Source organism: Lagenorhynchus albirostris, chromosome 20, assembly GCF_949774975.1.
Source record: "Lagenorhynchus albirostris chromosome 20, mLagAlb1.1, whole genome shotgun sequence".
Taxonomy (NCBI): Eukaryota; Metazoa; Chordata; class Mammalia; order Artiodactyla; family Delphinidae; genus Lagenorhynchus; species Lagenorhynchus albirostris.
In genome coordinates this window covers 47677004-47701978 of record NC_083114.1, presented here as the reverse complement: position 1 = coordinate 47701978, position 24975 = coordinate 47677004, and the positions used below count along the sequence as shown (strand labels likewise).

Below are 24975 nucleotides of genomic sequence, written 5' to 3'. Positions count from 1 at the left end.
TGTCCTCCTCCCGGGGCTCTCCAAGCCCTTTCCCCGCCCGGGGTCTCCAAGCCCTCCTCCCAGGGACTCCGCACCCTCTTCTGTGGGGTTTCCATGCCCCTCTCCCCCGGCCCATGCCACACTGGAGGGCACTGGGTCCAGTTGGTGCTCAGTACACATGTATCCGTTAGGCCCTGCTGCTTTGTTTACAACATTCAATTTCCCTAGAGAACCTTACGTCCAGTGGGCAAGAAGTAAGATCTTAACCAGCCCTGTGGAGATACCTGATTCTGAAAGAGTGGAATTAGCAGTGAGGTTCATTCATGAGGATTAAGTCTGAAGAAGGTGAGTAATTTACTGATACAGGGGGAAAAGAAAACCTACTTAGACTCATTGAACAAGAAAAGAGATCTGCCCAACAGTCCCGAAACTGGGGAAATCGGATGCCATTTCCTGGTAACTTACCTGGAAGCCCGAGGAACTGGGACAATTGCAGACCTGCCAGGTTGTCTGGTAACAATGACAGTTGACCCAAGTCTTTGAAATAATCACATTTCTATAGACTTCATGCAGGAGGAAATCAAAGCAAAGAACTACAGACTCACAAGATGGATTACTGAATTCTTCCTCTCCTTTCCTTTAGATTTTGCAGCAACTTACATTGGTAAACAACTCTGAATGTGTCTGATGCAGGTAAGATGTTTGTGTTCATTCCTGCCCTAGGACTACAAGAATAATTGGAGAATTTCTCTCAGAACACGAGGAGGCACACACAGGACCAATGCAGACTTCTCAGCTCAAAATTTTTTCTTTTGGGACTTCCCTGGTGGTCCAGTGGTTAAGACTCTGCACTTCCAATGCATGGGGCGCAGGTTCGATCCTTGGTCGGGGAACTAAGGTCCCACATGCCGCACGGCGCAGCCAGGAAAATATTTTAAAAAAAAAATTTTTTTCTTTTAATTCTATTCCCAGGAAAATAGATTTGGGTTTTTTTTTGGGGGGGGGGTTAAATGTAAAACAATTCAACTTTAAAACATTGCAGTTTTTCAGAATGCTTTGTCTTCAACTCATCCACTTATCAGTGGTAATTTACGTAATTGCTTTAAGAACTTTGTCATTGAGACTGTCTTGAATATAGTTTATTCTTAAAAAAATCAAACTCATTGGTTTCTGTGTGCATTATGTTATTTCCTCTGCTATATTATGGATTCCTTAAGGTCAGGGATTTATGAATCCTTGCACAGAATGAGTAGTTTGAATTACTGAGCTGAATATATGACCAATGTACAAAGATTTTCTTTCATTTTCCAATCTAATCCTTTGTGTTTTATGATAGAAGAAATAAGATTTCACTGTTTCCCAGCTGCTTCAGTATCATCCAGATACTTTCTCTAGTTTAACATAAACTAGCCAACACTGATAAACTGTGGCTTACTTGTTTTTTAAATTATCAATGGCCTGTTTTAAATCATAGATAGTTGTTTTCTCTGACCTAGAATAAATTTTTAGAGCTTCTTCCTCTGTACAACCAAGCTGACTCGAACTCTAGAAACATAATTGTTTTTAACGCTATTCAAAGTAGAATAAAATTGAGGATAAATTTTCTACAAAAACATCATATTGTGGGGCCTGAAAAGTGTTTGAGATATTTGCCTGTTTTCACTGGCATAGGGTACATAGGATAAGAGGGTCTTTAAAACAAGAAATTATTTTGCAGTCATTTGTGTTATTACAGATTATAGCCATCTTATAAGGAAACAGTGCTGTTCTATTTTAGGGACAAATCATAACTAAATGGCGAGGGTCCCTATGTTTGAACATGGAGACAGACATCCTTTTTTTTTTGATTTGGCTGCGCTGCGTGGCATGTGGAATCTTAGTTCCCCGGCCAGGGATCAAACCCATGCCCCTTGTAGCGGAAGCATGGAGTCTTTTAATTAATTTATTTATTTAGTTAGTTAGTTAGTTATTTTGGCTGCGTTGGGTCTTCGTTGCTGTCCACGGGCTTTCCTTCTAGTTGTGGCGAGCAGGGGCTACTCTTTGTTGCAGTGCGCGGGGTTCTCATTATGGTGGCTTCTCTTGTTATGGAGCACAGGCTCTAGGTGCACGGGCTTCAGTAGTTGTGGCACACAGGCTCAGTAGTTGTGGCTCGTGGGCTCTAGAGCACAGGCTCAATAGTTGGGACGCACGGGCTTAGTTGCTCCGTGGCATGTGGAATCTTCCCGGACCAGGGCTCGAACCCGTGTCCCCTGCATTGGCAGGTGGATTCTTAACCACTGTGCCACCAGGGAAGTCTGAAGCATGGAGTCTTAACCACTGGACTGCCAGGGAAGTCCCAAGACAGACATCTTGATTCGATTTCATGTCGGTGAAATGAGTTCCCTCCCAGTTCGTGTCAGAATTGAAACAGACATTGGAAGGACCAGGCCAGTTGAGCCTCTGGAGTCTATAACCCTGAATTTCTCCACTAGGAAGAAGTGTCCAGACAAGAGGTTTTTTTGTCACATGATTTCACAAAAAATAGTACGATGTCGGGTTGCTCACCATTTAAGATGCGACTAGTTCATCTGGACCTGAAAGGAGCCCCACCGAGGGTCTGCTACCTCTCGGAGGTGAGAGCTCCCTTTCTCCTCTAGAGAATCACTTTGCCTTGGGTTTGGTTATGAAATTGTGAACAATCGATGTTCTGTAGACGTGTGCTTGGAACACAACTGTGGGTTCTGTGTTGGGGCACGGTGGTGGCAACAGCATAGATTTTGAATTTCCCCCAAATCCCCTCACAAAGCAGACAGCAACCAGGATAGCAAAAGGAAAAACAGAAAGGACAAAAGACACATACAACCTCTTCATTGTGAGCTGAATCGTGTTTCCCAAAAAGATACGTTTAAATCCTAACCCATCGAACCTTGGAATGTGACTCGATTTAAAGACACGGTCTTTGCAGATGTCGTTGACATAAGATGAAGTCATATGGAGATAGGGTAAGCCCTAATCCAATAAGTGGTGGCTTTATAAGGAGAGGAGAATTTAAACACAGAGACATACACAGAGGGAAGATGATGTGAGGACACAGGGAAGGTACCACATGAGGACAGAGGCAGAGATTAGAATCGATGCGTCCACAAGCCCAGGAGGACCAAGGGTGCTGGAAACTCCCAGAAGCTGGAAGAGGCAGGAAGGATTCCCCTTACAGCCTCAGAGGGGGAGCATGGCCCTGCTGACACCCTAGATTTGGGACTTCTGCCTCCAGAACTGTGAGAGAATAAATTCTGACTGTTTCAAGCCACCCAGTTTGTGGTGACTTCTTATGGCAGCCACAGAAAACGTATGTACTCTAAATCAAAAGTAGGCATCAGGGTATCCCCGTGAATTCCAAAATGCAAGGGGTGGGGCCAAACCACCTGTAGCACAACACCCACGTGGGGTTAGCAGCCAGGCAGGGGGTGGTAGAGGAAAGAGGAAAGAGAATTCAGACGATGTCAAGACCAGAGGACCCAGAAAAGAGCCCAGCTAGTAAAGGTCTCTCAGAAACTGGGCGAGTTGTCCCTGGCTCCAGGTTGAGGGTGAGTGCCCAAGGCCTCAAAGCACTCCAGAATACCTTCCAGAACCTTCTTCCAGAAGGACAGAGCCCACACTAAGGACACAGTGTTGGGGGAAAAATCCACATTGAGCTGGGCAGGAACATTGAGGGTGAAGTGGAGAGAAGTTTCAAATACTGGGGGGACGGGATCCAGAGGGAGTGGAGACCACGTGCTGTGGCAGTAGCTGCACAAAGTCTATAACCGCTAATCCTTTATGTAACAGCAGCAGAGGGAGCCCTGGCCTGGCCCAGCTCCATCCCAAACAGAAGAACCTGCTCTCAAAAACACAAGAAAACACATCTCATTTAAAAATGAGCAACAGAAAAGGAGTGTAGTTGTGCCACACAAAGACACTAAGAAAAAAGAGGACGATGATCTGAGTAACAGCGAAGGTGCACCAGGAAGGTGTGACCACAAAGCAGATGACATAGTCCCGCAGTATTTCAGAAAGAGAGCAGAGATACTAGGAAAGTGATACAGTTATGGAAGAACAGTGTAAGTCAGAAATAGAAAAGTCCAGAAATGTGACAGCCAGACAGAATGAGGTTGTGAAAAGATTGCCTCCAGACTCGGGAATGAATTAGAAAGAAAAAGAAAAAAAAAAGTCAGAAACGGAGACCAAACTAGGAAAAGAACAAAAGTGAATAGACGCCATGGGAAACAGTATCGGGAAATAAATGGCAGAGAAGAAAAAGCCAAGTGTAAAGAGATAAAAGCATGGTGACAAATGGATAGATGTGGAAGACAGGCAAAGAAGATCCAGCTTATGTGTAGCTGGAGCCCCCATTTCATTACCTGCTGCTGCTGACAGAGTCAGAGGTTTAGACAACAATTTCTTATTCCTCCTGTTTCCACAAGTTGGCTGGGTGGCACCCTTAGGCTGAGCTTAGCAGCCCCTTAGCCACCAACAGCACCAAGGATCCCTACCACCCCCAATAGAAGTGCCAAAGAGGCCACCCAGTGGTCAGATGGCCAAAAGGCTACAAGGGAAACCAGGAGCAAAAACGCTGACGAAAACACGAGAATGCCGTAACCATTATGTTCCATTTGTGTAAGTGACTGACCTGGGTTAGTTTGACTCCTTTCCACAATCTGCCTCTTCTTGTAATTTGCAGTCAATTATTGATTACCCGTTTTACAATTATCCCAGCTAATTCTTAGTCCCAAGCTGATTTCCTCTTTCCATCCAGCATGCTTCAGAACATCCCCATATTCTTGGGGAAAGAAAACTTCTGACAGCAACATCAACAAGAATGCTACAAATCACATAAAACTCACAGTGGCCCTTGTCTGGAGGTGGGTTACTGTTCTGAGTTTCTGCAGGAGCCCCCTCCCTTAACACCCACCCCTGGCCGTGATGCCAGGCTAGAAAAAAATCTCAGTCCTGTGTACAGTAGACACAGTCCTAAAAGTACTGGAGGATAGGGATCCATGTTCTTTGAGATAAAGGTAGAGAAAGAAGTGGGGGAGAACCAGGGGAGGGACCCCATGAGCACAGTGGGACAGCCTCTTTCCTCCTTCATCTCCCTCCTCTAGGCTCCTTCCAGGTGCTCCAGTAACCCTCCAGAGCTCTGTAGGCTCCCCTTACCCCAGCACCCCCCAATTCCGCCCCCTTGTATCAAATGAACACATCACTACATTAGAATTTGATTTGGCGTCACACAGAGTACGTGGGAAAAATACAAAGATCAACTACAATCCATGTCCATCAGCTGGAAGAATGAGTCCATGAGCTACACATGTGTCACTTTCTGTTCAAATAGTCATTTCTTCATCATATCCCCCTCTCCCCCAGATTTTCCCCCTGTTCCGTGCCCTGGGTGCCAACGGCCTCCTCATCGAGTATGAAGACATGTTTCCCTACGAGGGCCACCTGAGGCTGCTGAGGGCCAAGCATGCATACAGGTACCCGAGCCGCCAAGCAAGGCGATGCCTCTGCAGAGAAAATGGGGTGTGTGGGGTGGCAACCTGGAAGGGAGTGGAGGGCAGGCGAGAATTGAACGACAGGACAGTCCTCTTCTGTCTTGTTAAATACATGTCTTTAATCATAAAAATAAAGCATGTTCACCAAAGAGAATTTAGAAACGTTTAAAAGAAAATAAGCATCAGCTATGATCCCCCACAAGGAAGCACTGTGATCTGTTTCAGTCTTGTCTGGGTGTGAAGTGCGTGGAGGACACTGACAGGTGTCCATGCAGGGGAGGGAGGGCTGCTCTTTAAGGCGGGATCTTCACCAGGAAAGTGAGGATTAAAGGGGAGAGAATCAGAATCAGTGAAGTCGGATAGTGTGGTCATGGGTGCACCCCACTTGGCTTTAAAATTATGGGTATCCATGTAAATCGGTAATAAATAGCCCAAAAGAAAATGGGCAAAGAACATTCTGATCCCCCAAAAAGAAAGAAAAATAGCCAATAAGTATATGATAGTAATAAAATAACAGTGAAATGCCATTTTGGCTACCAAATTGGTGACGCTTTTAAAAAAATGCTGATGCTCTGTGTCCACGGGGGTGAGCAGGAGCAAGCCTCCCACTGGTGGGCTGTGAAGCAGCCCAGCCGCTCTGGAGGGCAGCTTGGCTCCATGTGGTAGAACTCCCAGCACGTACGTGTGGGCAGGAAACAGGAAAGGCATGAACCAGAGCATTAATGTGGTGAGATGGTGGAGGTATTCGTGTTTATTCCTACAATGAACACGTTTTGTTCCTTTGTTTTTGAAAGTGAAAAAGGTGCCAGGGTTCCAGTGAAGCTTGAAAAAGTATATTTAAAGACAGAACTTCATATAATCAATTCATCTACAGAACTGGTTAACTTTAGAGATGGTTCAAACACATACAGAAGTTGAGATAAATTCACAAATGACAACTCATGGTGGAGCAGGCAGTGGGCCCTTCCAGGTTGGCATCCTCAGTGGCCTCAGCGACGAAATGCTGGCCTGAAGGGACACTCCCACCTGAATCTTGAAACTCTTCGTTTTTCTTTCCTCTATTAAAGGGATCACCAACCTTTTGTACAAAGGGCCAGACAGTAGATATTTTAGGTTGTGCAGCCCATCTGATCTTTGTTACAACTATTAGTGGGGCAAAAGCAGCCACAGGTGATAATAATGAGTGGGCGTGGCTGTGTTCCAATAAAACCCTATTTGTGGACACTGAAGGATGAATTCCATACGATTTTCACATGTCACAAAATATTCTTGAGTTTTCTCAACAATTTTAAAACAAAGAAACCATTCTTAGGTCACAGGCTGTACAGAAACAGGTGGTGTGTTTGTTCTCAGGCCTGTCTTTCCACCTTTGCTCTAAAATATGATTGCTTGTGTGGCCTAGTTTCTTGTAAAATGGCTTTAGCCTCTTGTCAAGTTTGGGTCAGAATAGCTGGTACTATTCTCACAAGAAGTAAACTGTTACTTGACATAACAGCATCGTTTTCCTAAACTCTAGCGTGGGAGTCTTCTCTGAAAACTTAAGAATATCTGTTGGGCTTTTCAGAGTTAGCAACCCTGCTAGTTTCCGTGGTAGACTCCCCCAGGAACCTGACGAGGGGGGTTGGGGGGAGCCTGAATGGAAGGCTGTGTGAACCTCTCTGGGTGGTCTTGGTCTCTCTAGCCCCTCCGAAATCAAAGAGATCCTGCATCTGGCCACACTGAATGAGCTGGAGGTCATTCCCTTGGTGCAGACATTTGGGCACATGGAGGTAAGTGGGAGGAAGGAAAGTTACCTGGTACCCAGGTGTGGGGTTCAGGGGTGCGCGGATGGGGCCAGACACAGGCAGGGAGCAGCTCAGCACTGTACAGAGAAGCTCTGTGAACGGCTGAGGAGCTCGGAGCTCTAGGTGGGAGCACCCTCTGTCCAAGGAGGGGAGGGGAAGAGCTGGATGGGGAGCCTGATTCCCACAGAGCCCTGCAGACTGGGTTGTTGTCCTTTTTAACGTATATTCATCAAAGTATTATTGTGCAAGGTGAAATACAACATTAAGAAAATGTGCTTTCTAGAACTTCCCTCGTGGTCCAGTGGGTAGGACTCCGCACTCCCGATGCAGGGAGGCCTGGTTCGATTGTGCTGCCAATGTGGGGGGCCCAGGGTTTGATCCCTGGTCGGGGAACTAGATCCCACATGCATGCTGCGCCTAAGAAGTCCGCATGCCACAACTAAAAACAGATCCTGCATGCCATAACTAAAGATCCTGCATGCCGCAGCTAAGGATCCCATGTGCCGCCACTAAGACCTGGCACAGCCAAAATAAGAAATAAATATTTTTTAAAAAATACTTTATTAAAAAAAAAGAAAACGTGCTTTCTGTGTTCTCCTTTTTCACTTAATGTTGAAAGTATTCTCCCAAGCTCCTATGTGATCTTCAAAAATACTTTTCACGTCTGCCTCAGAAAAGGGGAAGCAAATTAAACATAATACTGATTTAATGGCTCTCAGGCTCCGTTTAGATCTATCAACAGTCCTTCCCCCACATCTTCACTTTCACTTCCAGTGATTGCCCTTTCCTTCCTGTTCAGGGATTCTCTCCCACCATCTGCCCTCCAGCTCTCCTGGTGGACTATCCCTGCTGTGCTCTCTGGGCTCCGGTCCTGACACACTCGTTACCCACAACCCCCTCCTCCTAAACCCTATGGCCTCCTGGTCCCCGGCTCTGGCTGTGCCCGACATCTTCTCCGTGTGCTGTCCTGTAGCTGCACTGGACTTGGCTGTCCCCATGGCACCTCTCGAGGGCCCTCTACTCACTTCACACTCCTTCTCTGGATAAAGCCATTTCCCCTCCTGCTTCCCTTTCCTGTCCTCAGTGACTCCCAGGACCCCCGTCTCTCGGGCAGACCCTGGGTTCTAGTCTACAGTTGTCTGCTTGGCGTCTCTGTTGTGAGGCCTCTTCCAGCCTCAGGGAGGGGCTGTACCATCCCCACCCCCCCACTCCAGCTGCATTTCCCATCTACTGTCAGGTCCTACCCTTTGCTCCTCTGCCTCCTGAGTCAGCATTCCCTCTGTCCCACTGTCACCATCCTTGTCTAAGCTACTGCCAGACCGGCTGTAAAGTCCTCCAGTGGGTCTCCCAGCATCACTCCGCCCATCCCCACCCCGTGCCCTGCTCCCCACCACAGCTGGTCTGAGCGCCTCAAGTACAGCTCCATCGTACCACGCCCTCCTGCTCCTTAAGTGGCCTTGCTCTGCTCTTACGGTGGATTCGTCTCCTGGGGCTACCATAGCAAAGGACCACAAACCAGGCGGCTTAAACTACAGACATTTGTTCTCACTGTCTGGAGGACAGCGGTCCGAAGTCAAGTGTCAGCAGGGTTGGCGAAGACTCTACGTCTGGTCACTTGCATCAGAATACCCTCTGCAGCAGTGAAGCACAGTTCAAGGATTTTGCTCATTTCACTTTCTGAACTGTTGAATTTTTAAAATTCTTTGTGTATTCTGGACAAAGTCTTTTGTTAGATACGTGATTTACAAACATTTTCTCCCAATCTGCAGTTTGTCCTTTCATTCTCTTAACAATGTATTTCAAAGAGCAAAAGTCTTTAACTTTGGTGAAGTCCAGTTTATCAGTTTTTCTCTTTGATGCATCATGCTTTTGATGTCATTTCTAAGAACTCTGCCAGTCACCAGGTGATGAAGATTTTTCCTGTTTTCCTCTGAAGTCTTACACTTGAACATTTTCCATTTAGACTTATGATCGATTTGGGGTTAGTTTTTGTGTGAGGTGTGAGGTGGAGGTTCATTTTTCTTGCATGTAGTATGGCACTCCTTGACCAATGGTGCCAACACCATTTGTCAAAAAGACTGCTTTCTTTGAAATTTGGTATTGCCTTTGCACCTTCGTCAAAAATCAATTGACCACATTTATGAGAATCTATTTCTAGACCCTATTCTGTTCCATTGATCCATGTGTTATCCCTTTGTCTATACCACATTATCTTGATTGTTACAGCTTTATTGTAAGTCTTAAAATCAGGTAGTGAGATTCCTCCAACTTTATTCTTTTTCAGAATTATCTGGCTATTCTAGTTCCTTTGCCTCTTCATATGTATTTTAGATTCAGTTTCTCTATGTCTCTACTAGAAACCTTGCTGGGATTTTGATTGGGATTGTGTTAAATCTGTAAATCAGTTTTGGCAGAAAATTACCTCTTTACTGTGTTGAGTTTTCCAAACCAGAACGTGGTATATCAGCCATTAATTGTGTTATTCCCCTAAATGTGCCTTTTAGGTTATGATGTGTCCAGGTTTGGGTTTCTTTGCCTTTATCTTCCTTGGAGTTTGATGAGCTTCTTCACTTTTGTGAAGTTTGGGGCCATTTCTTCATGTTTTTTTCTGTCCCCTTCTCTTCTTTTGGGACTCCTTTGCTCATGCGTTGGTAGCTCGATGTTGCCCTATGGTCTCTGAGGCTCTGTTCATTTTCTTGCACCTTTCCGCGGTTACTCAGCTTGAATTTCTGTTGATCTTTTGTTCCAATCACTGACTCTCTCTTCTGACATTTCAAATCTGCTGCTGGGCCCATTGAATGTTTTTTTTTTTTTTCCCCACACTGCGTGGCTTGCAAGATCTTAGTTCCTTGACCGTATATTCATCAAAGTATTATTGTGCAAGGTGAAATACAACATTAAGAAAATGTGCTTTCTAGCACATTGAACCTGGGCCCTCAGCAGTGAAAGTGCAGAGTCCTAACCCTGAACAACCAGGGAATTCCCCCTGAATGGATTTTTAATTTCCCTTATTGTAAATAGTTTCCTTTAATTCTTTTTTTTTTTAAATTTTTAAAAAATTAATTCATTTATTTTGGCGTGTTGGGTCTTTGTTGCTGCACGCAGGCTTTCTCTAGTTGTGGTGAGCGGGGGCTGCTCTTCATTGCGGTGTGGGGGCTTCTCATTGCGGTGCCTTCTCGTTGCAGAGCATGGGCTCTAGAGCACAGGCTCGGTAGTTGTGGTGCATGGGCTTAGTTGCTCTGTGGCATGTGGGATCTTCCCGGACCAGGGATCGAACCCGTGTCCCCTGCATTGGCAGGCGGATTCTTAACCACAGCACTACCAGGGAAGCCCCTCCTTTAATTCTTGGAACATATTCATAATAGTTTCTTTGAAATAATTGTCTGATAAATCCAACATCTAGGCCCACTCAGCATCAGTTTCCATAGAATTGTTTTTTCTTTGAGTCTGGGTCCCACTTTCCAGTTATTTGCATGTCTCAATTTTTGGTTGAAAACTGGACATTTCAGATCATATGTTATAGCAAGTCTGACTTTTGCCCCCATGGGTAGTTGTAAGTTGCCTGGATTTAATGTCTCCCCAGCTGTGTGTGGCCACGGATGCCTCTGTTTTTGTATTCTTGTTTTCGGTTTTTGCCCTAGGGGTCACTCTTCGGTCTTCACAGCTGATGATTCCGCAGGGCTTGGGTGGTGGTTGTGCCCGAGCCCATAGGCCCCACCTTGTGGCACAGGGGTTGGGAGGCCACACTCAGGGTTCAGGCAGTTCTCAGTCTGCCGCGGCTTCTCGGGCCCCCAGGTGGGTGTGGCCCCAGCCAGCCGGTGCGTACGGAGAACATGTGTCACCTCTGTAGCCCTGTGGGGACCGCAGAATTCAGAACAGTTTGCCACTTTTACTGACAGGTCCCCAAAGCCCAGGTTTACCCACAGCCAGCCATTGTGGGGGGTGGGAGCACCTAGGCAGGAGCTGCAGAATCTGTTTTTACCCAGTTATGGCAACCTTTCATGAACACGCATTTCCCAATTTGTTGTTCACCTTTGGTTGGTTTCTGGAGCCCCGAAAGGTCGTTTTGGACAAATCATTCCTCTTTGTACTTGTTTTGGGGAGAGGATTTGCCAGCCTCTTCACTTGAGCAAGAAGTCCACCCGTGTGTAATTCTGTTGTGAAGGGAAGCTACCTTTTCCATTTTCTCATTCAGCCCAGTTAGAGTTGGAAGGGAGAAGGACTGTTGACCAAGCAGCCAGGTTACTCAGAGACCCGCCCACTTGGCACCCTGGCTCTGGTCCGCAGTGCAGCCCCGCCAGCCCCTCCGGGGACTCTAATAGACATGAGGCCATCAGGACGCAGAGGCAGGAGCCGGACTTCGGGGAGCTCGGGGACAAGCTCCTCCCCAGGGTCACCAGCTTTCCTGTTGTCTCCCCACAGTTTGTGCTGAAGCACGAGGCTCTCGCTCACCTCCGGGAAGTGGCACTTTTCCCCAACACCCTGAATCCCCACAAGGCAGAGTCCCTGGCACTGGTTGGAGCCATGATTGACCAGGTGATGGCGCTGCACCCAGGCGCCCGGTGGCTCCACATCGGCTGTGACGAGGTGGGTGCCTTGCCTTGCCAGCAGGCGGCTCCCCCAGCTCTGCAGCAGCCCCTTTTCTTCACCTCACGGTCACCTTCTCCCACCTTGTGGGTTCTTCTCTTAAATAGAAAAGTAGTTCCGAGGATAAAGAAGTGCTGGCCGAGGAGATGTCCCCAGTGAGGGCCTTGGTCCCAGCTGATGGGTGATCTCGTGTCGGCAAACCTGCCAAGCCAAGCAGGGTGCATTGGGGTGCAGGCACCCACGGGACAGCAGCAGAGCAGCCCCTGGTTACGGCACATTCATGTCCTCGGGGTCAGTGTGGCCATGAGTTTGAGCCGGTTACTTTCCTCCAATTGAAGAAGTACAGTTTTGGACTGTGGGAGAAAGGAAATTACCACTTTAGGGCCGTGGAGCACTGGCTGGAAAGGTGGTTCCCGGGGGTGCCCTCCTTGTCCTTGAGAAACACAGTGGCCAGGAAGATACCAAGCCACCGAGCACAGTGACCCAAAGGCCTCTGCTCGTCTGAGCTTAGGCATCTGAGCTGGGACGGTGGTTTGTAGACATTTTACCCCAGAGCTTGATCCTTTTATTCAAAAAAAAAATCTCTTTTTTGTAGTAAAATACACATAACATAAAATTTACCACTGTAACCACTTTAAAGTGAATGATCCAGTAACTTTTAAGCCATTCTCAGTGTTGTGCAGCCCTCCCCCCGGCTACTGCAGGACCTTTCATCTCCCTGCCCCCCGTCCTCCGCCCCTGCATCCATCAGTCTCCTTTCCATTTCTGCGTTGCCCCCCCAGCACCCCATAAATGGAGTCCTGCCCCGTGCGTGGGCTTTTCTCACTGGGCACCTTCTCCAGCGTGGCTGAGTGATGTTCCAGCATGTGGACGGGCCATGCTCTGTTTATCCATCTTGTGTTATTGGACATCTGGTTATTTCCACCTTCTGGCTGCTGTGGGGCTCCAGACTCAAGACCTCCTTGCCCAGCCTCAAGGGAGTCTTGAGTCGAGGTTCGGGTCTCGGTGCAGAAGGAAAGGGCACCCCTCACTGTCTCCTCCCCGTGGGCAGCTGCCCCAGGAGTCCCCCAGCGTGAACCCGCGGGTGAGGATGGGTGGTCCTGGGGCAAACCCACCTGTGTCTCATCCCAGGTCTACTACCTCGGAGAGGGTGAGGACTCCAGACAGTGGCTGCAGCAGGAGCCCAACACCAGAGCAGAGCTGTGTCTGTCCTACATGGAGGCGGTGGCCAGCCATGTGCAGGCTCGGCACCCGACCACGATGCCCCTGGTGTGGGACGACATGCTGCGGGACATCCCCGAGGACCAGCTCTCAGGTCGGCCAGGCATGGCCCTGGGGGGCCGGCCACGCTCCGCAGGGGGCTTCCTGGTGCCATGAGGGGAGGAAGCCGAGCTACTCTGAGCCCCCGACTGTCAAGGAGAGACCGTGTAGTAGATCCGTACCAAAGCTAACTCTAGACCGTCCTGTTAGGACCGTTTCTCACATGAAAATGCCATTCCCCTAAAAGGCCTCCTGGAGTCTTTCCAGGAGTACTGTTGTGAGAGATCTGACCCAGAGAGCAGCACGAGGCCCCGAGGGGCGCTGGCCATAAAAAGCTGGGGGTGCGGGGGGGCAAGGGCCCCTGGTGGCACTTGAGAGCTTCCAGTGCTTCTAGGGGCCTCAGCCCCACACACCTGCACAGCCAGCCCTGCAGGGGCCTCTACTGAGGTTCACACTGGCTGGTGGAGGGAAGCAGTGGCCCCCCAGCCCTCCGGGGCCCAGCCTGCCTGAGGCTCTGGGGTGAGACAGGGAGGTCGTGGCCCATGCTTCCGCAAGGCCCACCCAGGTGTCCTTGCTGCAGCCTCTACCACATGTGGCCACTTGGGTTTTAATTAATTATAATTAAGTCCACTTAGCGGTATGTCCCTGTTGCACCTGGGCCGGCCCCGCGTGCAGACAGTGTGTTCCCCTTGAGGGAGCTCTGGGACCGCTGGCCTGGGACTCACCCCTGGCAGCTCCAGCAGTGTCCAGTCACTTCCAAAGCCAGCTGGCCTTGTGGCTGCGGCATTTACAGCCCAAATCATAGCATAGCATTGAGTCTGTACTTAAATCCATTTTAACGCAATAAGGGAGAGTTAGAAGGACGCACCCTCACAGCCTCTCTCCACCCCCAGCATCGAGGGTGCCGCAGCTGGTGGAGCCTGTGCTCTGGGACTACGGGGCCGACCTGGACGTCCACAGCAAGGGTCAGTACCAGAGCAGAGCCTGGTGGCCCTGGGCTCCTCCCAGTTTTCCACCTGGACAAGTGTGTGTTTCGGGCTTCCCGGCTGCACCTCCTCAGGGTCTGCCACTCACACCTCTCACTTGCTCACCCAGCGCTCCTCATGGAGAAGTACCGGAAGAGCGGCTTCTCCTGGCTCTGGGCCGCCAGTGCCTTCAAGGGAGCCACGGGGGCAAGCCAGGCCCTGACCCCCATCGAGCACCACCTCAGAAACCACATGCAGTGGCTGCAGGTGGCGGGCAGTGTGCCAGCGGACACGCTGCAGGGCATCATCCTGACTGGCTGGCAGAGGTGAGGCCATGCAGGCCCCAGGGACGTTCTCGGGGCCGGCCTTTCCCGGGAGGGTCCAAGCGGCTCCCGTCACCTAGGACACACTGCCCTCCTTGGCCCATCCAGTCTGGGCCTCAGTCCTTCCCGCCATTTGGTCAAGGGGAAGCAGTCGGCCCTCTGAGGAGGGTGTGGAAGGACCAGCTGCACAAAACAAGCCACTTGGGGTCAAGCCCCTCGCACCACACTCTGCAGAGGGGACGCTGCTTGGGGTGTTCAGGGCCCTAGGGCACTGGCCCTCCTGGCCCATGCCCTGTCCGAACCACCCGTCTCTGCCTGTTCACCCCATCCTGCGCCCCACCCGAGGTCATGTTGGGAGAAGCATGAGGTCAGACTTTGGCTTGTTTAGGATTTCATACCATTTGAAAAGTAGAGCTACAGTTAAACCCCTGGTCCCAGGCAAGTCCTGCCCTCAGGTCCCATCCTGAGGGGGAGGCCAGGTGGCCCTGACACCAAGAGCAGGAGGCCCTGAACCCACAGGAGGGAGCAGGAGGCAGGGCTGACCCACTGGACCTCAGCCCTCACTCATAAAGCTGAGTCAAAGGTTAACTTAGGGATTTCAGGGTGGCAACCACAGAGAACTAAGCCCAGGCAGGTCACTCTGGGTGGGGTTCCTGCAAAGCCATGGAACCTTCTGGAAGCAGCAACCGCTCTGCAGAAGCTTCTAGATCCCTGTCCTGTCTCGTGGTGACTCGTGTTTGAGCATCTGCTGTGCTGAGCACCCCTCTCCCGCGGACTTAGGTATGACCACTTCTCTGTGCTGTGCGAGCTGCTGCCCGTGGGAATCCCGTCCCTGGCTGTCTGTCTGCAGGTGCTTCTACATGGTATGGTCCCCTGCTTCTCCCAGGAAGCCTAGTGCCCGGGGCCCCCAACTGCCACCTCCTTGGGGCTGGACTGTGGTCTTCCAACCAGTGCGGGGGAGGGGAACGCACCCATGGCCCCGGCTCAGCCACCCACCCACCCCACTGCAGCCCGGGTCTTCGAGCCTAAACCCAAGACACAGACCAGGAAGTTAGGGGGACATGCCCTGCAGGCACAGTGAACCCACAAGGAAATTCATCATGGATAGGGTGCAGGAGAGAGCCCGCCTTTGCTGCATAAATATCCTGAATGCCCAGTGCTGGTGGGTGTGGCCCCAGAGAGGCAGCTCCCTCACCTCTGGTTCCCGAGGGAGCAGCCAGGTGTGGGCATAGATGCTTAGAGACAGAGGAGACCAGCAGGCAAGGTTGGTGACGAGGCCCTGGTTACATAAACTGCATGTTATACGGGACCAGGTGGGAATTTAAGTAGCAACGTATGTGGTGTTGGCACAGAAAAACATCGAGGTGGTTGAGGAAAGTGAGGACTGAAAAATAAACACACTTGGTATTGTGCTGAGCTACAGGGAGGTTTCCAGAAGGACAGATACTGGGACTCTGGCTTATCCTTTTTTGAAGTGTCAGTTCTGAACTCTTTGGGGAAAGGTACAGACAACAGAGCAGATGCCTGTGCTAATAGGAGCACATTGGCCTTGGCACCCCTTCCCCAGGAGGCAGGCAGCACAGAGCCTCCAGCGTGTTCTCACCTCCCCACCAGGCTGCAGTAGCCTTGGGCTAACCCATCCCTGAGGTCAGCATGTGCCCAGCTGGGCCTGGCCGGCGGTCCTTCTCAGTTGCTTTGCCCACCACCCATGCCTGAGGGCCAGGAGGTCCAGCCAGCACGGAGTCCAGGCCACCTCCTCCTCCAGAGGCCCCTCCAACCTCCGTCTGTGGTTGGTTTTAGGAGGCTTTGCCGAAAACGTTAAAGCAAGAGTGGAGAACTTTCTTGGGACTTCGAGCTTGGAAGCAACGGATTTTAGGAGGTAACACCCTCACCCCCAGCCCTGCCCGTCCCCTCATATTTGGATGCATCCTCAGCACAGTGGCTCCCTGTGCAGTGAGAGGGCCGGCTCCTTCCCTGGCAGCGACATCTTGAACCTCATCACACAAGTCAGCCTCCATCTGTGCAGCTCCGTGGATGCGCTGCTGGAGAGGGACAGGTGAGTGGGCGGGGGAGTGACCCCCCACCCGGCAGGGTGAGGGCCAGCCAATCCTGCAAGACGACTTTCTGGGCAGAAAACACCTTTTTAAAATTTCCACCAGATTTTCAAAGGTCTTATTTTACAACCACTGAGCCTTACGAGCCACAGTGTACCTACCTGTGTGTGTGGATTTGCCCCCAGGTATGTGACCGGCTGGTTCAGCCCCTACCATCGCAGGCGGAAGTTCATCCACCCCGTCATGATCCAGCACATCCAGCCCCAGGCGCACAGGTAGCCCATGCCCCTCCCAGCTGTGCCCATCCCTGAGGCTGCCCACCCTCTGCTGCATGCTGGCAGCTTTCTGGACAAGCTTTCTAGGTATTGCAGCCGTGGATTCCTAGGTGACGCAACTGCATCAGCTGTGCCTTTAGGCTTTAGAGAAGCTGGGGCATTCCTGCCTGAGAGGGTGAGGGTCACCAGATGCCCTGAGCAGGGTCCAGGGCTCACCATAGAACCAGACTGCCTAGGGCTGATCCTGGCCCTGCGGCTGCATGTGTCACCATGGGGACAGGGTCCCAGCCAGCCTTCCCCAGTGCTCTCCTGGCTCTGAGAGAGGCCAACACAGACTGTCCCCGCTGAGTATAAGATGCAGTCAACTGTCAACAGGTTCATGCACCAAGAAAAACCCTGCCAGCCAGTTGTGAAGTGCCTTCTAGTTTCAGAGGCCAAACTGTGACAGTCATTCACTTATTCCCAACAACCCTATGAGGCTGGTGCTAACGGCCCTGTTCTATGGATGAGTAAACTGAGGTACGGGATGTACTGACCCGTGGGGTTCTGGAGGCCATGAGGTATGCCCCAGGGCCCTCGCCAGGCAGGCTCACTGCCTCCTGGTCCTCAGTCTCCTGGCCAGGTGGAGCGTTCTCGTGGGGGAGCTGGAGGCTGCCCTGCAGCGTGTCTTCTACCCAGACGCAGTGGAGGAGTGGCTGGAGGAGAACGTGCGCCCCAGCCTGCGGCGGCTGCAGGCTCTGCTGCAGGATCTGGGTGAGGCAGCCGGCCCCAGGCCCGACTCGGGTCAGGACCCCTGAGGGGAGGGGGCCAAGCTCAGGCTGTCGGCCTCCCTGCACCCTCATCCAGCTGCACCCGGCCCCACGTGCGCCTCCTGAGCCCTGGGCAGCCGTGCCAGCAGACAGCGCCCACAGAAACAAGAGTAAACATGGAAGGAAAAGACACTCTGGGCCTATACAATGATCAGCATTAGAACTTTAATTCTTTCAAAATAAAAAGGAGAGTGGAAGCCAGAAATCTCAAAGGCTTAGTTACTGGCCCTCACGATGGTCTGGACACCCTCCTCGCCCCACCCAGCCCTGGGAGAGGGGAGCTGGCCAAACACCCTCCCTCCTCCAGCCCAGCGGTAAACACACAAGAAACCAACCATAGCTGTTTCACACCTTTTAAGAAAAGAGTATTTCAGGTTTAACCATTTAGAAACCTAATTTTGGCATGTTTAAATGACTGTGTGCCCAAATTAAGGGCTGGCTGGCGGCCACCACTGGTAAGGGAGAGGATCTCATTTCTCTGGAGTTTCCTGGAAGTTGCTGTCTCTCACCCAGGCAGCCTCAGAACCCCTGGTCCATGCAGCCGTTCCCAGGTGCATAGCCTCCTGGGTCCCTCACTCAGAGGTGCTCTGGGCACATGCTGTACCTCGGAGGAGCCTAGGTTCAGAGAAAGCAGGAGAAAACTAATAGTGCAGTTGAGGGTCAGTGTGGCTGGCACCCAGACTCCACGAGGGTGGCTGCAGCTAGCTGCTCAGGCGCTGCTGAGGGGCAGCCATGAGCCCAGCGATTCTGGCCCCAAACACACAGGCCCAGCACCAGAGTTCAAGAGAAGCTGGGAATCTGGGTTCTGAGGGATGGGTCCAGGTTTTTAAGTGCTGCACAATGCTAGAAGAGGGAACTTCTGCCTATACTGGGGGCAGGGGCGGGAGGTTATCCTCTCTGTGAGAGCCCGGCTGCAATCCTGGTTGGACTCGAGATGAGCCACCTGAGTGGACAGCGGTCTGGGGGCTGTGGAAGCCTCAAGAGTGGCTGCAGCACACCAGGACGCCCCTTAGCGTCCACCCTGAGCCCCGGCAGCTCCGCCGGCAAGCACCTCACTTCTGACCACTGAGGACATCCGGCTGCGGGGAGGGATGGGCATGGGGAGCAGGGCAGGAGATGGGATTCCTGGGGATGACGTGTGGCGGCAGCATCCTCAGAGCCTCGCCCAGCCGCTGGCCCTGCTGGAGTCTCACCGCAGCCCTCAGGACCTGGTCCTGGAGAACCTCTCGACCCAAAGAACTCAGCCCTGGCCCTGATACCCTGGGACCCTGGGTGTTCTTCCTTCCCATTTCACAGGCCTTGAGCCTCACACAGCTAGCATGTCTGACCTGTCCACACCAGGCCGCTGTCCCAGTGGGCTGTCTGATTCCAGGAAGAGACAGATCTGAGGCCTGTGCCCTCTCTGGACCGCACGGAGCCTGCAGAGAAGGTCCCACTGTGGTTTTGCTCAGAGGACAGAAGCAAGCAGCAGGAACGGCTGAGGGTCCTGCCCCGGGGCTTCCAGGGACACAGCAGGGAGCTGAGGAGGAGGACTTGTAGGCGGCCCATCAGTCCTGCTGGGGCCCCACCAGAACCAAGGCAGGGGTTCCGTGGAGGTCAGCTCTGGTCCCCAGGGCCATCGACCTCACTGTCACTGCTCTGAGACAGCTCCATGGGACTTTCAAGGCAGTGCAGCTCCAGGAAAGTAGTGATGAGCTTGGCGATGGCTTCCACGTCACTGGTCCAGATGGGCACAGGGAGGAAGGGTGGGTTATGGTGACAGGTACTGGCCACCCCGCAGCAGCCACAAGACCATACCTGTCTCACCCCAGGTATCTGCCTCCGGTAACCCACTAGGACCCAGCACCTTCAGTCCTGATCCCCACCCCCACCGGACCCTAGCCCAGTCCTCTGTGCCCACTGGGGACCCCTGACGTCCCCATCCCCTCTCTGTCCCTGTGGGGACCCCTGACCTCCCCCTAGTGGGTGGTGCCAGGCCTGCTCCCCTGGCCTCACCTCCTCCCCCACGTTCCTGAGGCCTCTCTCTATGCCCTGCTGTGCTGGGCAGTTCCTGGGGAGGACCACCTGACTGGGGGCGAGGGGCAGCCCTGGCCAATCAAGTCACCCATCCTCAGCTTACCTGCGGTGGCCCATGACAGCACTCTGCGTGAGGGGGTGGGAGAAGCCCGTGGCAAACCGAAGCACCACCACATAGCCCTTCCCGAAGTACCGGACCTTCTCCTCCTCCACGTTCACGTCCCGGATGTCGCTGAGCAGGACCACCACTGTGGGCAGGGCCCTGTCAGTGGCCGTGTCCCCCACTCACCCTGCCCCTCCCACCTGGGTGCTGGCACAGTTGCTTCGGGGCCACAGTGCAGAGGGTCACATCACGCTTGTCAGGAAGCAGAGAGCACGTGTCACTCCATGTCTGAGGCTGGGCTCATGCCGAGACCCTGACCCTAGATGTCACAGGTCAGTGACCACAGTGCAGGGTTGTGTGGCTGCTGGTTAACGTCCAGTCTGGGTGAGAAGGAATGTCCAGCAGGCCCACTGTTGTCTTGAAAAGCCCACCCCTTCTCTCAGTCTAACACGTCAGGGGGCGGCTAAGCACAGTGCTGCCCAGCTTTCTGCTTCATTTTCCCCAACCGCGGGAAAATGCCGTCCTGGTTTCTAGTGGCCAGTCACTGAGCTGGGGGCTGCCCAGCAATTTCCTTTGGGCCAGGGCACGTCCGGGGTACACAGCGTCCACGAGGCAGAACACAACCCTGGTCACTGAGCGGCCAGCTTGGACCCAGCCCGTTTCCAGGCCTCAAGCCTGCTCCCTGCCATCACACGCAGACGCTCGCCGCCCTCTGTCCATCCCAGAGTAACCCGTGTCCTGTTCACTCCCCACACCTCACCTTGATCATGGCCTGCTCTGCAGAGAGTCAGCAGCTTCCTATACAAGCTGAACGTCTTCAGCACGACCTTCCCGGTGCTCTTATTGAAGGTTGCTTCCTAGAACGCCAGCCACAAGGCAGTCACCTGGCTGCTAGCCTGTGAGCCAGCCCAACACACACAGACTTGCCGACTGCGTCCCCACCCTCACCAGAGCAGACACTCAAGGAGGCGGCCCCTCTTCCTTCCCATCCCAGTCAGAACCCCAAACCCCTGCAGCCTGATCTCTCCAGGGGCTGGGGTGTGAAAAGGAGGAGCCTCTCCGCACTCAAGAGAAGCGAGCACAGCGGACGAGGTCATCAAACAAGGGAATGGAGATCGGCAGTCAGCAATACTGGGGCCAGGCGACCCAAAGGACACGTGAAGAGGGACAAAAGGGAGGTGAGGGAAGTGGCCTTGCCCTTCTGTTCTAGGAGAACTTCTGGGAGAACAACAGCTTTAGAGGATTCCTTCACCTAGGGATGGTCACAGACAGGCAATGTCCAGAGGCCAAGTCCAGCTATCCGGAAACCACTAAGCTCAAGTTTCAGGATGGGGGGGCATTAGGCCCCTGGAGCCTTTCTTCCTGCTTTGATTCGCACTGCAGGGAAGCCCAGGAGCCCAAAAGCCTGGGCACCCTTCCTGTGCTGGCCTCACCTCCCAGTCCTCCAGGTTCTGCACGGCCACGAATAGACAGCCCGTGACATAGAAGAGCTTCCAGCCCAGACTATCTGGGGAGCAAACACAGGAGACAGTCAGGCGAGGGAAGGCAGCAGAGGGGTGAAGGCCAACGTGCCCAGAGACGGTGCCCCCTCCCCAGCACAGCTGCTTCCCAGACCGAGGGCAGGAGTGGCACCTGGGGGCCTGGCTTGCTGCCCATGCCTGCAAGGACACCCAACCCTCACCATGGCCACCTAGCACTGCAGGCCCTGTCACTTGGGATAAGACGTGCTCCCCCAGTTCTGCCCTCATTCTCCCCTGGATGTCTACTCATGATGGCAATCGCGGCACGGTGAGTAAGAGCAGAAAGGTGGGAACGCTTACAGGGAGCTGCTGAAAGCACGGATCATCCCTGCAACAGAACATGAGGCAGACACAGGAGTGCCTTTCTGAAAAATATTTTATGATATATGAAAATGCTGAAGATGTAAATGAAAAACATAAGCTGCGGGGGACACACCAGCACGTGGAAGTGGGCCGCATCCGCAAACAATTTAGAGGCAGAGGCAGTCCCCAAAGCCATGCCCTGGCAGATTACAAGTGATGGGCTTTCCTTTTTTCCCTCTTCCAATCAGCTGAGGAAGTTCCTGGGGGGCAGGTGATGCATCTCACCTCCACTGTAGTAGGCAGCAGCCAGGCCAATCGACAAGATTCCTGCGAGGAGAAAGCAGGTATCTTCCCATTGGGCCACCACCAGCCCAGAGCCCAACTCCTCCCAGGACCCACAGACCCAGGTAAGCAGCCCCTTCCCATTGCCTGGGATGGCTGAGGGCAGGGAGCAGGGGGCAAGAAGACCACCAGGCTCAGAAGTGGGGGAAACAACTGGGAAGTCTGTTGAGAAGAATGTTCTACACCAGTCACAGTATTCACTGGACACATGTCTATGTGAGGTTGCAGAGCTGACGGGGGAACCAGAAAGAGGAACCTGATGTGGGTTTTACCCACTGACAGCACATTGCGTGGAATGAAGACAAGACTGAAGGTAAAGAATCACAACTCGGCACATGAGACAAATCAGGCAGAGTCCTGGGAAAGAAGGCCCAGAGCCAGGCCGCTGAAGGCACAGCAGCTTCTCCCCACACACCTAGGTTCCAATCAGCATGGTGCAGTTGCCCAGGGAGTGCAGGGCCCTCCAATGGGTACTGACAGGGATGGAGGCCAGGGCCCCCGCCGCCTTACTCCTCACTGTCTCCATCACGTGGGCCCTGACATAAATCAGATACCTGGGGCTGGGTGTATGACAACAAGCAAAAGGGGAAGTACGGGGACCTCAGAAGAGCATGCAGAGTATTAACGAAAGGATGTTAAATGGTGAAAAAAGACAAGACAGACACACATCATCTGTAAAAGCACACGTAGAGGATAAAAGATGGAAAGGCACAATAGTTGCCATATCTTGGGGTAGCAGAACCACGGAAAAATTTAGTGTAATTTGCATCCTTTTTTAAAGTTAGATTTTTAACTTGAGGAGAAATATGAACATCCTTACCAACCAGCAGGGACCAGGACCTGATGCCTGGAGCCCTCTTCAGATGGAGGCAGGAACTGGTGCGTGTCTCCACCTGCATATACATCCCTGGAACGTGCTGCCACAACTTTCAACAGGAGACTGGGGGGCTGGGGAAGGGCAGACAGACAGCTGGAGGCCTCGAGCCACTGCCAACAGACAAGAACCCAGCTGCTCTCCAGAACAGGAAGCCAGGCTGCCCACTAGCAAGGCCCACACAGGCTCAGGAACCAGTCAGCCCGTGCTGACTGCAGTCTCTGTGGTCAGGCAAATCACTTAATCCCCCAGAGACCTGTAAGGAAGTTTCTTCTCTGCTCTGTTGTAATGGTTGCACTGGGGCTTTGTCCCCTGCTCCGACTCACAAAGCATCAACAAGCACTTGATCATCACCTGCTCCCTTCCTACCTGGAAACCTCAGTCTCTTGGAAACCGTTAGCCCCCAGCAGGCTTCAAACTTCCGGCACCCTACCGGAACCTACCAGAACACCCTCATTTCCCTGTGCTGGCCTCTGAAAAAGGGAACTGAAAGTCTCATCATGGTTTGAGTCTGTACTGGCGCTGACCGAAAAAACCAGCTCTGCGGTCTCCTACAGCTGCCGAGAAGGACAGTCTGCACCCAGTGGAGGGAGCGGAGGGTCCGGAGGGTCCAGAGCACTGGTTTAATGAACGAGTCAGCAAAGGGGATTGCTCTTCCACACGTGGAGAATTCTGCCCTGCACGCTGCAATACGCTCGAAATGCTGGCTCCAGGGACCCCGTTCTGGGTAGCTTTTCAGATATTCCCTGTGAAGTCAAGTCAAATTTCTGACAACAAATAGTGAATTCAGTTCACACAAACGAAGCCAGGATCCTGGGACATCACCGGCTCCTTCCCCTGACATGCCTCATCTGTCTCCACGCGCGACTCAGCCGCCCGCGGGGCGAGATCACGCCTGTCACCGGCACAAGCCACCCTGGACACGCCCCGCTGATCCCTGCGGCCACACCGGGCGCCCCGCCCGGCTCGCGCGCCGCCAGGCCTCCGGGGCATTGAGCCGGGCCGGGTCCCGAGACCGCGCTCCCAGCAGGACCCCGGCTGCGAGAGCCGCCCCCCAGCCCACCCCGCACCTCCCACCCGCGAGGGCGGCATGGCCTGTCCACCGCGGACACTAACCTGCAGGCGCGGACGCGGGGAAAGACCGGACCGCTAGGCTTCAGGACCCGCCGGCCTCCGACTTCCGGAGCTGGGGGCTAAGCCGGCTGACTTCCGGACCCGCAGGGGCTGATGGGACAGCTGACTTCCGGACTGGCGGTGGAGCGGGCGAGCGTTGACTTCTGAGGCCCCCATTCAGCCCTCGAGGTGGGAGAACGGGCGGGGCTACAACGGGAGGTCGCCTACGTAGCCCCAGAGGCGGCCGCGTGGTGTGGTGTGCGCGCCCGGGCGCTGAGCACAAAGCGTTTGGGGTCACAACCCTTAGAAAGTCCGCAGAGGAAGGTGAGGTGGGTTGTACTACGAAACATCCACTTAGGATGGTGAGAAAACGTGAAGTACGTAGTCAACCTCACAACAGATACGTACGAACATTATGGTAGATTCTGTAAAAACTTTAATAAGAAATATTAAAGTAGAACTAAGATATTTGTTCATGGACTGGAAAATTATTGTAAAAATGTAAATTCTTCCAATGTGATCTGCAGATTCAATTGCGAACCCAGTAAGAATATCAGCAGGTTAAAAAACTAAATCTGAATAATGCTGCAAGGCACAGTGGAGGAGGGTAGGGGAAAACCAGAGATCCTTGACCCCCAAAAAACTCAGTGTAGCTGGGGAAACTGAACGTTCACATGTTCGTGATGGCAGTTTTGCTGCTGCTCAGAAACTTGCCCCAGTGTCTGGGAAGGAGGATTGTAGTAGGAGAGACAGTTTTCTCCAGGAAAATCTTGAATGGCCGCTTCGGTGGCCTCCCTGCTCCACTCTCCACCAAAACACTCAGCACCTGTCCCCACAGCCCCCAGATGAGGCCCCAAGCAGGACCCTGACTTGCCTATTTTCCACCAGATGGAGAAGGACCCTACCTGGAACAGGAGAGCCTCCACAACACGGCCACTGCCTGCTTCAGTGACCTCCAAACTGGGATGGTCAAGACGATCTGTGGAGTGCTAGAAAAACATACTAGAGCTTGTATTCCTACTTATTTTATGTTTTTATATCTATTGTCATGTGTCTTATAATTTACATAAGATTAATACACAGTGCATATTACCTTATAGAGAAATATACATACATGGATATGTATAACCCTAGATGTTTTATCAATATAGGCACAATGTCAAA

The 24975-nt window shown here is 52.5% G+C and overlaps 2 protein-coding genes and 1 long non-coding RNA gene across 8 annotated transcripts in view; 2 read left to right on the top strand and 1 right to left on the bottom strand.

Moving 5' to 3' along the window:
* HEXD (hexosaminidase D) overlaps positions 1–17748 on the top strand; it is an 18182-nt gene extending 434 nt beyond the window's left edge. The window contains exons 2-16 of one of the 3 annotated variants that reach the window (XR_009537651.1): positions 208–324; positions 623–672; positions 2451–2591; positions 5356–5465; positions 7165–7252; positions 11690–11854; positions 12986–13169; positions 14008–14079; positions 14210–14405; positions 15183–15265; positions 16203–16281; positions 16357–16458; positions 16642–16731; positions 17107–17250; positions 17342–17480. Coding sequence is in view for 2 of the 3 variants with exons in the window: in XM_060134831.1 (XP_059990814.1) it covers positions 658–672; positions 2451–2591; positions 5356–5465; positions 7165–7252; positions 11690–11854; positions 12986–13169; positions 14008–14079; positions 14210–14405; positions 15183–15265; positions 16203–16281; positions 16357–16458; positions 16642–16731; positions 17342–17528 (1512 nt within the window). In the remaining variant the exon portion in view is untranslated. Of the gene's footprint in view, positions 1–207; positions 325–622; positions 673–2450; positions 2592–5355; positions 5466–7164; positions 7253–11689; positions 11855–12985; positions 13170–14007; positions 14080–14209; positions 14406–15182; positions 15266–16202; positions 16282–16356; positions 16459–16641; positions 16732–17106 lie in introns of all 3 variants that reach the window. The other 2 variants (XM_060134831.1, XM_060134832.1) reach the window with 2 other exon arrangements.
* On the bottom strand, positions 17684–24118 carry LOC132511580 (cytochrome b-245 chaperone 1). Of its 3 annotated transcripts, XM_060134836.1 has the most exons (8): positions 23815–23905; positions 23226–23444; positions 22645–22772; positions 21768–21809; positions 21093–21166; positions 20420–20516; positions 19660–19804; positions 17684–19257 (listed from the first exon to the last, which is right to left on the bottom strand). In XM_060134836.1, the coding sequence occupies exons 3-8, from the start codon at positions 22727–22729 to the stop codon at positions 19137–19139; spliced, it is 564 nt and encodes a 187-aa protein (XP_059990819.1). In that variant the 5' UTR covers positions 22730–22772; positions 23226–23444; positions 23815–23905; the 3' UTR covers positions 17684–19136. The 3 variants fall into 3 exon arrangements, with proteins under 3 accessions (XP_059990819.1, XP_059990818.1, XP_059990821.1); XM_060134835.1 differs by lacking the exon at positions 23226–23444 and having other exon boundaries at positions 23815–24118; XM_060134838.1 differs by lacking the exons at positions 21768–21809; positions 23226–23444 and having other exon boundaries at positions 23815–24115.
* On the top strand, positions 23929–24975 carry LOC132511582 (uncharacterized). Of its 2 annotated transcripts, none has more exons than XR_009537656.1 (2): positions 23929–24135; positions 24700–24975. It is a non-coding gene; the product is annotated as an uncharacterized LOC132511582 (long non-coding RNA). The 2 variants fall into 2 exon arrangements; XR_009537655.1 differs by having other exon boundaries at positions 23929–24140.

Bases quoted from the DNA above. Each gene is read 5' to 3' on its own strand.
- LOC132511580 (XM_060134835.1), bottom strand. From the start codon at position 22,729: ATGTATATGCAGGTGGAGACACGCACCAGTTCCTGCCTCCATCTGAAG. The intron at 21,167-21,767 runs GTGAGATGCATC...TTTGCTCCCCAG, and splicing joins TGCTGCCTACTACAGTGGAG to ATAGTCTGGGCTGGAAGCTC. The intron at 19,258-19,659 runs GTAAGCTGAGGA...CATCTGGACCAG, and splicing joins GCTGTCATGGGCCACCGCAG to TGACGTGGAAGCCATCGCCA.